The sequence below is a fragment of the Festucalex cinctus genome, chromosome 7 (genome assembly GCF_051991245.1).
Source record: "Festucalex cinctus isolate MCC-2025b chromosome 7, RoL_Fcin_1.0, whole genome shotgun sequence".
NCBI lineage: Eukaryota > Metazoa > Chordata > Actinopteri > Syngnathiformes > Syngnathidae > Festucalex > Festucalex cinctus.
This window is the reverse complement of record NC_135417.1, coordinates 18,655,216-18,671,699: the sequence shown is the minus strand read 5'-3', so window position 1 is coordinate 18,671,699 and position 16,484 is coordinate 18,655,216. Positions and strand designations below refer to the sequence as shown.

General features: G+C 40.1%; 1 protein-coding gene across 4 annotated transcripts in view; it reads left to right on the top strand.

The window, feature by feature from the left end:
• LOC144022177 (low-density lipoprotein receptor class A domain-containing protein 4-like) overlaps window positions 1-16,484 on the top strand; it is a 195,324-nt gene that overhangs the window by 165,059 nt on the left and 13,781 nt on the right. For 3 of the 4 annotated variants that reach the window (XM_077526748.1, XM_077526749.1, XM_077526750.1), the window contains one exon: window positions 13,652-13,800. In XM_077526748.1, the coding sequence (XP_077382874.1) occupies window positions 13,652-13,800 (149 nt within the window). Of the gene's footprint in view, window positions 1-9,370; window positions 9,495-13,651; window positions 13,801-16,484 lie in introns of those variants that run through there. The other variant, XM_077526751.1, reaches the window with a different exon arrangement.

The window sequence follows — 16,484 nt, the reverse complement described above, 5'->3', positions numbered from 1 at the left end:
GATTGGTTAAGATGCATTGAGTTGTTGTTAGTTGTGTGAACTTCATCTAAATTTAATCGTGTTTTCAATTTTGGCTTCTCACGATCATAAACGTAGTAATCGAAGAAAAATGATCAATTTGTTGAGTGTTGACACCCATTGTTGGCTGTGTAGCTAACGTCTAAATATGACATGGACACACAGAAATGAAAGTTTGCTTCCTGTTTGGTGTCAATACAAGATATATCACTAATCATCACCTCCATTGGCACCGAATAACATTTCTATAAGTGTCGTTATCACAAAAGCAAGATGTGAGGGATATTTAACACTATTATTTGATTTGTTTCTAATTTATATTCTGGTTGTTCTTTTAAGTTACTTTATATCCAAAGTTGAGTTTTGATAGTTGAATGAATACTAAGGTTTGAAATCAATAAATAATCATGTTTTTTACTTGTGATTTCAATATCAATTAGAAATAAATCATGATTATTATTTTATTCCATAATCACCCGACCCTGTCATCAAGTCCGCAAACGGAATAAGCTTCTTCTTACTTTATCAGCAATTCACACACTCCTTCTGCTCTTCCTCCTGCTGTTGGCAGTCACCAGCTGACCCTAATCAGGCACAGAACTGCTCTATTGTCTGGCTAGGGAGAGGGGAGCACTCACTCACACACCGACAAACACGCAGACAGACACGAACACACAAGCAGACGGGAAGGGGGGTTGGGGATAGAGGTTGTCTGGTCTGGCCCTGCCTCTTGACTCTCAACCCCCAACACTGTTTGTCTCCTGCCTTACCTACGTGTTTGGGTGCAGACAAACATTCTGGGGTCTATTTTCGTAGACAGCGGACGTGCGTGCGAGTATAAAAACTTTTACACACCTGACAATTGGTAGATTTACCTTTGGACCAACAAAGAGCAGGTCTAAGTTGTGGCGCAGGTGGAGCAATGCAATTTTGTTGGATTTGATGATGGAGTTGCAGGCAGATAGATTTTCAGCTCCACAGACGTGTGTGGTGGATGCAATCATATTTTATTTAGAAATATCATCAGTGTTTACTGAATCCTCTGAGACATTGAAGAAATCAGTTAATTGAATGTCTTCTTCTTCTTATTCTGCTCATCATCATCATCATCTTTAATATATTTTTAAACGCGCCCCCTTGGCCGTAGCGCAGCTATTGGAAGGGTTTGTCATACATGGACACACAATTGGGGATGCAAGGCGGTCTCCAAGTTCCCATTTCACAGGGGCTAACTTTACATCCTCCACAGTTGAGATCTTCTTGCTTTTCGTTATAAACGTATATTGTGTGCGTTGATCTCTTACATGGACTCCAACAAGTCCTTTTATGCTTGCGTCTCTAGACCATACACCTCTCCTGTTCGTGTACAAAAATACCAAAAGAAAGACAACTCCACCCACGCACACATTTAGAACTCAAAGTACTAGTATTACAGGCATTTGGTATCGGTATTAGTTAAAACTAAAGAGTTGAGTAGCATTGGTATGAAGAAAAGTGGTATCAAACATCCTTATTTGCTCAAGAGAAAAATGATTTTGTTAAAAAAAAACAAAAAAACAATTCAACCCATTGTCTAAACACTTCAATTCTGTTCACCCTAAGCGGCCATTTCCCACTTGGAATTCCCCTAGATGCTGATGTGTCTGCTTGCTTGTGTTGCTAATTACGATTAGGACTCCTGCTCTGAGCAGCATGATGATCCTGTGTGAATTATTAATATAGGTCATGGTCACAGCATCCGGCCTGGCCCAACCCTGGGCTGTCCCATTACTATCAGAGTGCACAGCCCCTGCTAACCCGCAACCCGCCCCATCTGCCAAACAGATTAACCCAGCAGATCACCTAAACCAAGGTTGCACGGAGAGTTGTTCTGTTGCAAACCATTGAAGTTTACTGTAGTCTGTAAATGTTATTGTTTTCCTTTTCAAATCCTAAATTTCAAAACATTACCTCAGCTATGGAACTGTTAATGCAATCCATGTCCGGTTATGATGCATACAGGACCTGACGGCACTGCTAATTCACTTATTAATTTTATATTTTCATACTTATGAATGTGTACCTCCCCCTCCACTGCAAAAAAGGAACTGCATTCAATTTGCACTAAAATGCAGTATGCGCCTGATGTATAATAAGTGTAATTGTATAGCTATGTACAAACTAAGGCTGCAACTAATGATTATTTTAATAATCAAATAATTTCTCAAATTTTGTCAATTAATCGATGAGCTAGATTTATTAAAAAGATTTAACTTCCATCGATGTATTCAAAAACAAGACACCGTTCCAAATTGAATGTGCAGAAAATTCACAAACATAAATTTAAGATTCAATTAGTCAGAAAATAGGTAAAAATGTCAATCATTGTTTAAAAGCCAATGTTTGCAAAAGGGACATTTTCCAAGAGGAAGCTCATTATCTGGAAATAAAAGATTTTCATTTATTTCTTCGGAAGTTAATGCAAGTTAATGATGGAGAGAAAAACATTTCAATGTCTGTTCTCATTTGCTTTTTCTATAAGAGGTAAAATATGATTCTTGTAAAAAATGTTAAAAATATATTTTAAAAAAATCTGAAAGAATGAAATTGGGGATTTTATTGTAAGGCCATAGCGCCCAATCTTTTGCTTCGATCCTATACAGTACATCACTGGTTACAGCCTGTATTGGCCAAGAGTTTGCCACTGTACAACCACATTAAAGTCAGTAGCTACTCGCTTATTTTCCATGCTACAATCTTCACCTTCAGTTGAACTCCCTCAGTGATGCTTCCACATAAAGACAGAGTACAAAATGAAGAAAGATGGTGTTGTGGGTGGAAAGGAGGTGTGTGGAGAGTGACAAGGCAAACAATATAACAATAGGAAATTGACAGGAGATCAAACGGAGAAGAGAAGGAAGTCTGTGTTGTGGTGATTTCCATTATTACCGTCTCACCTAAATTCCAAATGTGTCTGTCCAGAAAATAGATCATCCAGAAACAGCTAGGATATTTTACGGCGCTTTTAACCATGTGGGCGTTTGTCAGAGGACCCACAGGAGGACGACAGACTGTTTACTCACTGGACACTAAAATGGGCTAAAATGGATGATCTATAGACCTGGGCGAGCAACCATTCTTCATAGCATTTCAGCAAAGTGATGCAAACGCTCTTAAACATTTTGATGATAGCATCATCATACAAATCTCATTTTCCTCGAGTTCGCAGATGTCACTGTTTTGGGCGAAGTACAATATATTTTACATACTTTTACTTGGACATTTTTTGTTGTTAATTTAGTTGATGGATAAATTATACGTTGGGACTTTTCAAAAATGTAAATAGCTGTTTTTCCACCAACAAGCCCAGGAACTTTGAGTTCTGGGTAAACGGAGTTCTTGGTTGTAAAAGTTCAGCAGGGAATTTAGAATTGTGTTTCCACAGCTTCACGGCAGTCTTTGAGTTCTCTGTAATTATTCAAATGCGTTTGATTGAGTCCAGCCGATGTAAAAACAACCCCCCCCCCCAAATTTGACCAATCAGCCGTGGTCATTGCAGCCCGCCCCTCGAAGTTCCTGCCTGGCTCAGCAAGACCCTGCTGCTGAGATAGTACTTGGATGTCCCCTGGGGGATTTATTTACCCTGGTAATTGTTGTTGGTGGAAAAATGCGAGAACTGAATTTTACCAAGGTAAACTGAAAAGCTCTCCAAAAGTTCTAGCGGTGGAAAAATGCCTCATGTCAATTATCATTTCAATCACAAGAGAATTTTTTTTTTTTTTTTTGTAATCTCCATACATTTGATTCCGTAGCTCTTTGGTATACACCACTGTGTTACTTCTTATTTGACTTCAGATTTCTTTTTTATATATTTGTAATTTCCTTTGTCAGCAGATATTGCTCAGCACCACACCAAGTTTAGCCTGCGGTCATGACCTAGTGTCCTGGGAGGGAGCATGCATTTGTTTATCTCAAAACGTGCCTTTCCGATATGTACGTTCTTGTTTTGCCCATTTTGATGTTGCCTCCCTATTTAGCAGTCACACTGTTTAACCAGGTCTCTTTTTCCTTCTCTTTATCTTTGTTTTTGCTCTCTTCCTCTATTTTCCGACTGGGTCTCTTGCTTCTGCTTAATCCTGCCTGTGAGGCATTGCTTCATGGTTTTTAAGCATCTCAACTCTATGGGTGGAATACAGAGCGGAAGAGGTGCTAGTCATCTGGTGAAGTCTATTGAGCAACTTAAGCATGTTGGCTTTTGCACTGTTGGCTCAGCACAATTAGACAGCATGTCAAAGACCTGTTTGCAGCCTTTCATTTGTATATACATACTTAAGGCTGCAGTTATTGATTTTTTTGGTATTCGCATATTCTACTGAAAATTCTATCAAATAATCGGGTGTATGTATAAAAATGGAAAAAAAAAATGCATAAAGAGCAATTCAGTATCCGCCCCCTACAAGTGTAAAAACTTTTTTTTTTTTTTTTTAATTGTGGGCCCTTTTACGAATTTCTAGCTTTTCCATTCAGTTTTATTTTCACATTTCTTGAAAATTCAAATAAAAACTCATGAGACGTTTCTCCCTCTTAAAACAGTGAAAAGTGTTGTGGTTCTTTGCTAGTAGTGAGTTGAGTACATGCTAGGTTGTTTTCAAGCGATGCTCATCCACAAATAATTTATGCACATGCACCACTGCAGATTCTATGACGGGTTAAAATGATATTGGGCTTGTCTGTTACCTTCCAAACCCGTAAAGCTCTGATATCTCAAATATTTGGTCGCAAGTAAATACAAAAAAAAAATCAGCCAAACAATGGCCTATTTCTCAAAAAGATCCCATCCTGAACTTACGGTACGAGTTTAATTTGTTTTGTTCTCATTTTACTCGACAAATCAAATGTCCTCATTTAAATTCATTATTATGCTATTAACTAAACTGCCCCAAGCATAGCACTGTATTATAACATCTAAATAAATAAATACAGAAGAAAGTAAGGGGGGAAAAAAACGGGTTTATTAAGTGAAATAAAGCCTAAAGTCAAGAGCCGTAGTCGGCCTTGAGTGATTACCATGATGTTTGGCCAACTTTAGAAATGTAGTGGGTAGGATGAGAACATGCTGGCACACTATATGCATTTTAAACATTAGCCCCAAGAGTATGTTTGCTGTTTGTCTGCTGAAGCTGTGCTGCTTCTGCCTTGAATCCTGTAAAAATTGAAAATTGTACTCTCAAGCTAAATTTTATTTTCCAGATGTCAGTTTGTCAAATTCTCATCAGAACCAAAACATGAAAAAAAACTCATACTACCCAATAAGGGTTCCCAATGCCAAGAGAATAAATCATTTCAATCTGGATGACTCATGTGCCAGACCTCACCCTGCTGTTTTTTTTTTTTTTTTTTTTGCTGAACACAACACCCAACATCTGGGAGGTGCCTGCACTCCCGACTGATGTAGAAAGCGCAGACCCCGAGACTTTCATGTCTCCACTATGAGGATGGGAACTAGGGTGCTGTAACGAAGCTCACAGACAAACAAAAGCCCACTTGTTTCTGCTTCCTCTTTTTTTTTTTTTGCTTCTTTTTTTTCCTGCGTTCCGCTGTTTTGTTGTTCAGATGAGACACAAGATGCCCCACTTTGTTTGTCTGCCTTCAACATCTGTCCGCCTTTACCACCAGCAAATGTATAACTCTGTTTCAGTTAGCTTCTTGTAACAAAATACATCCTTTTCAGATTTTATCTTTTTCTTCTTTTTGCGCACATGGATCCTTTTGACCCCGTGTCAAAAGATATACAGCTTTTTAAATTATCCATGTGCAGTTAGCCTAATTGACCCTTACAATCAAATCAGTAGTCAACCAAGCATTTCTGCTTGAGCCTTGTTTGAAAGTAAGTTGCAAGGAACATGCGACAGCAAGTTGGCGCTTACTCCATTACCCCGGGTTTTCACCGGATGCGGTTGCGGTGCGGTTGCGGTGCGGTCCGGCGACGCAAGCAATTAGATTCCATTCATTCGAATGGTGCAGTTTACACCGCTTGCGGGTGCGTTGCGTGTCGACTGCGGAAGGCCTGCGGCGTGCCGCAAGCCTTCCGCAAGGATAGCCTATTTTCTATTTTTGCCGGACGCCGCAGCGGTAGGCCTCCGGCAAATGGCAAGCTAGCACAAAACACATCGAGCGGGACAGGAAGACCGAGGCAGTTTCAAAATAAATTTCCGGTTACCTTTCAGAATAAAACACTCGCCAGCTCCTATTTCACAAGTTTTTCAGCAAAACGTGACGTGGGCGTCGCCGGGCCATGTGCTCATTCACGGTTTAGACACCAGCGAACATGGACGAGGAGAGGTTTATATTGGAGGTGGAAAACCACAAAATAATATATGACACGGCACATCCTTTTTATAAGGACTGTAATGTATTGTGAGTTTGATGTTCGCGATTGCTTGTTGTGCCCGTCTCGCTTGCCGTACTGAGCGGCAGCCGGACGCGGAAGACAGAAATAAAGAGTGGACCCGCACTGACCCGACTCTCGTTATTAATATACTTTACAAGGACAACCAAAAAAAGGATGCTGCATGGAATCTCATAGCAGAAGAAGAAGAAAAGGTTAAATCAAAAGAAGTCCACCTCTCTTTCTGCTTCTCTGTTGAGCAGACTTTCTGTATGTTTGTCGTTGTGAAATGCCACATGATCGCGCGCGCGCGGTCCCGCGAGACACGTTGGGAAGTGGGCGGCGACGGAGCTGCCGGACCGCAGCTGTGCGGAGCCGGTGTGGATTGACAAAAAAATTGACCCGTCCGGAGCACGCAGTCAAGACGCACCGCACCGCAACCGCACCGCAACCGCATCCGGTGAAAACCCGGGGTTACACCCACTCACACGCTGACCCTGGCTGACCCTGGTCAACATGTATACACACTCTTTCTACCCCTGACATTAGTTTGACCTTTCTAGTCTGGTTCAGTCAGTTCAGTGAAGGTGGGAGGAGGAGGGGGGTGTCTAGACACTATCCTGTCTGTCTAGTTCCGATAAATGTACACATGCATGCGCACAGGCAAGCACACACACACACCTGGGGAACGGGCTTTGGCTGTGCAGGAGTGTGCACATGTCTACGTGTCTGTGACTCTGCAGGCGCATGTTGAGCCAGCCAAGCGCTGGTCACGTCATTGACAAAATGAATTTTTTATTTATTTAACCTTTATTTAACCAGGATAGTCACGTTGAGATTAAGAACCTCTTTTTCAAGGGAGTCCTGGCCAAAACAGCAAAACAGTTTTCATTACAGTTACAAATAAAAGTTTCACTTACAATCACATAAAAATTATATAAAACAGTTACAAATCAATGAGGCCGTCTCAAGTGCTCTTAATCTGGATCTAAAATCGTTCAATGAAACAAGTTCCGTTAGTTTCCAGTCCTTTTGCAACATGTTCCATGCAGAAGGGGCAGAGAAAACAAAAGCCTTTTTCCCCAGCTCAGTGCGGGCAAATGGAACAGAGAGCAACAAAAGATCATTGGAACGCAAAGCATAAGAATCAACACTTTTCAATGTGATTAAATTACAAATATAAGAGGGCAGCAGTCCAAGCATAGCCTTGTAAATAAAAATGTACCAGTGAGTCAATCTCCTGGTGGACAAAGGAGGCCATCCCACTCGAGAGTACACAGAGAATACATTTTGTGCCCCTCTATTTTACTGCAGTTCATGAATATTGCAACATTGAATATTGATAATATTAGGTAATATTGTAATATTCATGATGTGTTAGGCCCTGCATATTTTTTAAATCTTAGCTCATGTTGTATTCATGCAAATGGAGATGGTGCAGATCTGTAAGTCATTTGCCAAGGCAAAGTATATTGCCAGCTCAGCACTGGGCCTCCTCATCATATCTTGCCTACTTCAGCAAAAAGTGAACTTACTCAGTACTCAGACAAAATATCATTGGCGTCAGACCGAAACCTCATATGTCACAAAGTCTACCGTGTTTGGGACCACATTCCACCTGGCTGGGTGTTCCGGTGGACGTGGCTGCTGTGACCCCTTCACATCTCGCAATTTGGGGACAGAAACTAACTAGACTGTGCTTGCCGTAAAAATAGGCACATCTTCATTTTCGTCCCGGGGCTAGTCTAGTTTAGCATGTTTGTGTATTTGGTAGACGTTTTATGTACTTGCAGGTATACAGTGGTGGAGGGCGGACTTGTATGCCAGAAAACTGATGTTTATACTTGGGCTTGTTTTTAGCCTGATGAAGAAAATCTGGACAACTGAAATGGCGACAAAGAATCGATTAAAGTTAAAGTCTCAACAATTTCATAATAAATTATTTTCAGTGTTTGCACTTTTTCAGCACTTAGTGTATATTTTAAGGGGAAGTCAAGCTCAAAATGTTTTTTACAATAATGCGTTCTATGCAGTCCCACTAGTCTAAACACCTACACGGTACAGTATTCTGATTAATAGTGTGTTTGTAAAATAAGACGAAATGGCCACCCCCTTGAGATGGGTAAAAACGTGTGGATTTTGTTGCTTAACTCATATTCCACAAACAACAATCAGAATGTCGCGTTTTAGACCAGTAGGTGCCCATACGACATATTATTGCAAAGAACATTTTGGGTCGACTTCCCCTTTAATGTATTCAGAAGCATCACTGAAATATACTTAAAGGGTCTTATAAAACACCCTTTGTTTACAATATGCACATTAAATGGACTTAGAGGAAAAAGTTATTGTGCCACCTGTTACTTTGGAATACGCTTGGCTGTATTTTGCATTGTATACAGTCCTTAACATTTTTGTGTACAGAATCAGATACTTTGACTCTTGTGTGGCGTTTTGGTAACCTGAAGGCAGCATGAAAACAGCCAAATAAAGTATAAACCAGCCCTAAACTAGGCTCGGTCCATTGCTGACGAACAGTTTATTCCTCTCATGGGCCAACTGTATGCCAATGAATGCAGTGTAGCATTAAAAGTGCGTCTGATTGCGTTGAGTTGAGTCAGGAAGAAGGAAAGAGGAGGCAGACTGGAGAAAAGAAGAGCTGTAATTATTTTTTTTTCTGAAGCCCTGAGTCGCTTTTTCATGTCTAGCACCTTCTGTCTCACACAGTGTCGCTTTCTGCTTTCGCGTTTCTTCCTCCTCTTTTAACAGTTTCTTTTTTTTTTTTTTTTTTTTGGAAATGTCTCACAGTCTATATTTTTCCTGTCCCACTGATACTTGTGGAGGGATTTTTAATTTTATTTTTTCTCACCAGCTCACACTCACTGTGCACACGGCACTTAATCGAGCCCTTTCTACTCTGGGTTGAACTGCACTAAACTAGGTTGGGAGGCTGAAGTGACTTTACTGTAGTATGGGAGGCGATCCGACTGGGCTGAGTTCTCCTGTGTGCTGTCACACTCATTCTCACACTGGTTTAGAGAAACGGTTTCTTCCAGACTGATGCCAGACGTCTAGACCGTGCAGAGAACTTCCCCCTAGGGAGAAAGAGGTGTGTGCGTATACTGCGTGTGCACCCAGTTGTGCCTGGACTCTCTTGCCTTTCATTACTTTCCTACCATTCCCTTTTCCTTTAACTTGTCCCGTCTTTTGAAGTGTGGGTGCTCCTCATTTCCGCTGTCTTCCCATCTTCTATCTGTCAGTGACACTGCGTGAGCGTGCATGCCAGCTAGGTCGCTGCCATGGTGCCCCAGCAGCTCCGGGCCTTGTTGATCACAGCACCATGCTGAAGTGTTACCATGGTAACGGCAGTGGCAGGAGACAGGGCTGTGCGTGCGCATGTGTGTGTGTGCGGTGGGCAGCAGGCTGTGAACTCAGCAGGCCCTCTAGCTTAGCTAGATGTCTCAGGAGAACCAAGTTTAAGCAAAGAAAGCGTCCTTTATTTTTGGTCTCTGCCTCAGTTAACTTTCTGCATGTTTTATAGAGCAGGTTGGTTGAGAAGGAGGGAATTTGGGTCACGCGCCTGAAACTTGCAGACCAGTGTAGCAAAACGCACTGGCAGCACGTTTCTCAGCACATTAGTATTGTTATCATTTTGATTGCTTGTTCCAAATCCTTTTCTAACTCTGAGATGTACCACAAAAAGGTTCCAAAATAGATCCACATTAAATAAACACACTTACTGACTTCTAATTTGCCATGTTTATGAGAGACAATCACCAGTTAGTGCAACAAGGTTTCCTGTTTTATATTCCAAAATGGTCAAGCTTTGTTGTTTTACCGACAGGCTGCGTTTTCCCGATTTGCCATCTGTTGCAGTGATTCCTTAAACTGTTGTATTGGCGTTTGGGGCTGTGCTCTGTTTGGCTCTAATGGTCTGATTATCTGAAATTAGCAGGTGGCTAATGGTCCATTCTATTCGCGCTCAAGCTCTACTGTCAGCATACATCCACTGAATCGTAGACAAAACAGTGTTATGATTCAGGGAAAAACTGTAAAGCCAAACCAGACAGGCTGGTTCTGACAGTAACTGAGGTTAGATGCAAGGTGCAAGCTCAGCTGTTAAATTGTTGTTAAGAGGTCCCAAATGAATGTGCTTTTTGTGAATAGCTCTCTAGACAGCTGTTATCCTAATTTTCTATTCAGGCCCAAACAGGGTGAGTTTGCCATTTATTAGTAACAAAAGTGAGTGAGCACAAAATATTTCTCTGCCTTTCATTTCATTAAGAATTAATTTGTAGTCACGCTGTTGTTAGTGTACACAACAATCTCCAAACTGTACAACAAATTAGAAAATGTACTGCACGTATTTCTTCCCTGTGGGGTACGGTTGTAAATTATTCATAACTTACAAGATATCACAATATTTTGCCACCAATAACAATTGTCACATTTCAGTGACGTATAGTAGTTGATGTATTAGAACACCTACTAGTACTAAAACTCAGTATGTGACTAAAAAAAGGCTTTGTAATGCAAGTGAACCACTTTTACTAAACGTATATGTAACAAAATATTAGTACACAGAAGAAATTAAATAATGAAATATGTTTTATTTAACACTCAAATATTGTTTTGTCCCTTTCCTACAACGAGGTAACACGGGTCTGAATGTGTCTACAACCTGTGGCTGCTCTTTATTGACCGCCTCTTTGCACTGACTGGTCTATTGAACCGTGTGACCTCTCGTTGGCCCTCAATACACTCTCTGTCTCGCTCACGCTTGCGCTCTCACTCAAATGTCCAAATGGTGCCATCAGGCAGGCCACTGTATATTTGCTGTTGCTTGCTCTCCTTAATTGCTGCATTATTATTTTTTTATTTCCATGGATGATGGTATGTATTTTCTATCTTCAGTGTCTGGGATCCTGTTGTGTTTTCCCTCACATGTATACGTACTTGTCATTGGCTAGGAGTGAGCGAAATAACCAATTAATGGATTGATTTGTTGTTGAGAATTTTGTTCTGTTTTGTTTTATTTTGATTCAACACAAAGCTAATCAGTCTGCTTTCATGGAGGACAACCGAAATCTGAATAAATTTATCGCTGAGAGGCTGAAGTCCAAGGATTTGGGTCATTTTAAATTTAACAAGGTCTCTAAACAGTTAATCGATAATCAAAATAATAATTGATTAATCAGTAATTCTGTTGTATTGCTGTTAGTCTTTTTGTTATGTAAGTGTTATTGTCTTTCTGTAAAGTGCTTTTGTGACAGCTCAAGCTGTTTGAAAGCGCTATATAAATAAAGGTGACTTGACTTGACTTGTTTATTCATTGCACCTCTCTTCAGAATGTTCACATAGAGATTCTTCCATTGCTTGATCATAACTGATGAAAGTCAACTGAGTTGACCCTCACTAACCAAGTTAGCAGGCTGGCTTGTGGAGTGAGGCCATCAGTGTTTACATTTGCTTTTCTGTCTTTAGACTGAGTGTATTGACATGCTCATATTCTCAACAAGAACCATTAAGTTGTAACGGCTTGAGTTTTTATTGTGGCATGTACTGTCTTGTATTTACAGCAAAGTCTTCATAAGCTTGCTGGTCTGCTTTCTGTATTGCTTTTGCATTTGGACCCAATTGATCATTCATTGATGTATTTTATATTTCTTTTATCAGAGTTAACTGCTAAAGGTGACTTTCACATGTTAGAATTCAACTCCGTAGCCTCTCTTGTCACATCAGAAAAGAAGAATCAAGAAGGCTGCCTTGCAATGCAAAAATGTTCAGACTGCCGAAGGAATAAGGGTACTCCAGACGCCAGACTGCTATTGTTTTGACAAGTGGATTACTGTTGTAATAACATCTGACTGGTGCTGGTAATGCAGACTGCCAGCACACGGCGTTCTCTTGGTCACTGTCAGAAGAAGTGCTGTACACTGTGTTCTGGGCGCATGCAGCGGTTTTAGGCCTCTTTGTTTTGCCCTCATTCTTCCTTCCTCTCTTCTTAACTCCTCCTCTAGCTTGTTTCCTCCTAAATGTTTTAGGATGTGGTTTTCAACTGCTGTCACAGTATTTTTATTTATTTGCGTTAGCTGTTTCTTGTTTTCTTCCAATTGAGTCTTCTAGTTTTGACACATCAGATGAACACAGGGAGTGATATTCATACCAGGCTTACAGAAAGGCTTGACTTTCTGTGCAAGACACACCCTCATGCTGGTAGCGCCCTCATAAGTCGATTATGTCACGTCACGGACAAAGTGCCTCAGTTTTTTTGTCATGGGAGCACATACAAACGAAACTGAGCTATTGAAATGTGTTTGAATACACAATTACTTCACTAATTACTTAGTTACTTCCATTACTTACACAATTACATCAGAATTGGCATTTTTCCATGATGATTAAGCTTTGTTGGCAATGTCACATTCTTCAGAAAATGGTATAAAATTAAGCATTAGATACAGTTCTTTTAAGAGCAAACTCACAAGACTGGGGGGGGGGAAACGGCAACAAAAAACAAATGTGATTGGCGGGATACAGACATGAGAGCGACTGTCGATCAGTCTTATCCCTCATGGCTTGTTTGGTCAATTTGACTGTTCAGACATGATTTGATTTCAAGGCAGTACAAACATAATTCTGTTTCCTATCCCAGCTGCCTTTGGGCGAGAGGCGGGGTTATACACCCTGGGCTGGTTACCAGCCAATTGCACGGATTAGCAATATACATGTGGAAGTGTTTTCAGTTTGTTCACTCAAGTTAATTCATAAATACAAGCGTTATGCATTAGTAAATCCAATTAAAATAGTGTATCATGCAGTATGTATACTGTACTGCTGAAACTCAAGAATGTAGAATTGGACTTATGCTTCCCCCTGCTGGTGTGGAAGCGTTAAAGCAGCCTGGCTGAATTGTATTGAACCACAATTTGGACCCCACTTACATTCATGTTTATCATTTGCTTTTGTCTGCTGATTACAAACTATAGCAACATATCAATTAGATCCTACATAAATTACCACCAAACTTGTTCCTAAATTCATATCACATATTACCGTGAAGAAGTCAGTGTTTTTGCACAATAACAATAGAGTCTAAAATAGCGAGAGTACATGGAGACAGGATGATTTTGTCCATCTGTTGTTAGTTGGACTGTACAGTATAGCTTGACTTGGGTAGCCAAATAATGTTGATGACATTTTGGGATCCACAAGACACCGTTAGTAATGCTGCAATCTGTTTTCTCCTTGTGTGTTTGTTTGCAGCTGAACTGGAGTTTGTTCAGATCATCATCATCATCGTGGTGATGACAGTCATGGTGGTGGTGATCATCTGCCTGCTCAACCATTACAAGCTCTCCACCTTCATAACCAGGCAGAGCCAGGCCCGGAGGCATGAGCATTCCCTGCAGCAGGTTAGTATCACTGGAGGTGACTGGCAGCCATTATACCGAGATGTTGTCCCTCTCAATTTTTCGGTAATGCCTGCTTGAGCATTTGCTCATTCATCGTTCCTGTGACAAGTCGTTCAAATGTGTTCCTCTCCGAAGCAAGACAAACAGAGCTCAGCAGTTTGTTGTCTGTAATGCGGTCTCAAGCTAAACGGATCTTTCACTGCTTTGCGCCCAACTGTGAGGTGAAACTGCTGAATTGGTTTCTTCAGAGCCTTGATGTTTAATTCACCATAGCGCCATCTAGACTGTGGCGCCTCCACACCCCCTCTTCTGAAATGTCAACACAGTGGGACAGACGTGCGCACACAAATGACATTCAAAAGTGACAAAAAGAATATAAAAAGTTCTGATAGGCCCATCCATTTCAAATATTTGCAATTTTGGATATTTTTATATGGGAATGTTCGATACCACTTTTTTTTTTTTTTTTTTTTTTTTTTTTTTTTTTTTTTTTTTCCCCAGACCAATACTAGTACGAATTCTCAACTCCTGAGAGGTCACCGATTAAAAACAATGACAGATATTTTTAAATTAAAATTTATGTATCCCAATGGAGTTCTTTAAAATGGCAATTTTCTCTTCTTCTAATTTCTAGTTTCCAATCATAAAATGGCCACAAGATAGTAGCTGATAATGTGCCGATACAGTACTGCATTAAAACGCTGCCATCGGTATCATCCATCCATCCATCCATTTTCTTGACCGCTTATTCCTCACAAGGGTCGCGGGGGCTGCTGGCGCCTATCTCAGCTGGCTCTGGGCAGTAGGCGGGGGACACCCTGGACTGGTTGCCAACCAATCGCAGGGCACACAGAGACGAACAACCATCCACACTCACACGCACACCGAGGGACAATTCGGAGCGCCCAATTAACCTGCCATGCATGTCTTTGGAATGTGGGAGGAGACCGGAGTACCCGGAGAAGACCCACGCGGGCACGGGGAGAACATGCAAACTCCACCCAGGAAGGTCCGAGCCTGGACTCGAACCGGAGACCTCAGAACTGGGAAGCGGACGTGCTAACCACTCGACTACCGTGCCGCCCGCCATCGGTATCAGATAACAAATAATGGGCCGATGCCATTTACCGATACTAGTTGATAGGACTGGGAGTCTTTGACTGTCTCACGATTCGATTCGATTATGATTTTTGGGTCTACGATTCGATTCAGAATCAATTTTCGATTCTCGATTCAAACGATTTTCGATTCTAAATTATTTGGTTTATTATTATTATTTTTTTACATGTATTTATTACAAATGATTTCTGCTTCAATTTACAGATATGCAAAAAATTATGATCTACTCCAGTCTGCTTTGCAAGACAAAATGACAGACATTAAAGTGTCTTTTTTTTTTTTTTTTGTTTAAATATTTATTGATTTTGTATTGTAAGTGCCTTTTTTATTATTATTTCTAATTTAAATAAAATCAATGTTTGGATATTAATTTCGATTCGATTCGAAGAATCTCGATTTTTTTTTAATGAGTCGATTTTTTTTTTTTGGCACACCCCTACTAGTTGAGAAATTTGAACGCAGAGCACACTCACTGATGTGTGATCACAGGTGTTCAGTGCATGCATTTCCTGTTTCACAAAGGTTTTCAAGCAGTGCCTGACCAAGATAGTCATGATTTTACATCCAAGTGAATATGCAGTTCTTTAGACAAAAAAAATAAAAAAATAAAAAGTGTTTTTTTTTTTTTTTCAAATGGCATGGTATCGGACGGTACTGTATTGGCTTCGGCTGATACGGCACAGGTATCTGAAGCCAAAAAGTGGTATCAGAACAAGAGTAGCAGATGATAGTGGTATCACCATCGTGAGTAACGATACGTTAAAATAAGGCCCTGTATCGTCCCAATGCCAATTCCTATTTTTATATTTTGAAATAGTAATTAAACTAATTATTGGACTGATGTTCTTGGATAATTGTATGAAAATTGAGAACATTTTTTGCACAATTTGAAAGGCTCCTCAAGTTGAATAATCTCGAGCATTTTACTAGGGATATAATTGATATCCAAACATCACGATACGATATTATCACGATATGAAGCTCATGATACGATAATTATCACAATATTTTGGGGAGGTTGGCGATACAAAAAAGGGTTACAATATTGTAAAAAAATAAAATAAAAAAATGAGGTCATGCTAAAAAAAACACACACAATATTGTGCTTTTGTACATAACAGCAATGAAAAATATAAAATTATACGTATTATATATAAATATAAGATATATAAAAATATTGAGGAACTGACTTGCTAATGCACGCACACATTGAGTTCCTCCACATATTGACTCACTTCACAAACATATTACGACAATCATCTGACGATTAGCATAGAATTTTAAATATAGAAGGGCCAAAACATCCCTAATGAAAATGTAATTGCACTATAAAAAAGTAGCCACCAAAGGCTGCTAGAACTGCACAAATGGAAATCAATCTGACTTTTTGAACAGATGTGTTGCTTTTAAATATCGTGAACATGACGACGACAATATTGTGGCAGTTTTAATATCACGATATTGCCCTTATCATTACATCCCTACATTTTACCAGAGTATAAATAATTCTTGCCCTAATTTGGGTTATTATACCATATGTGTTGCTTTTGATGATGGCCATGAGG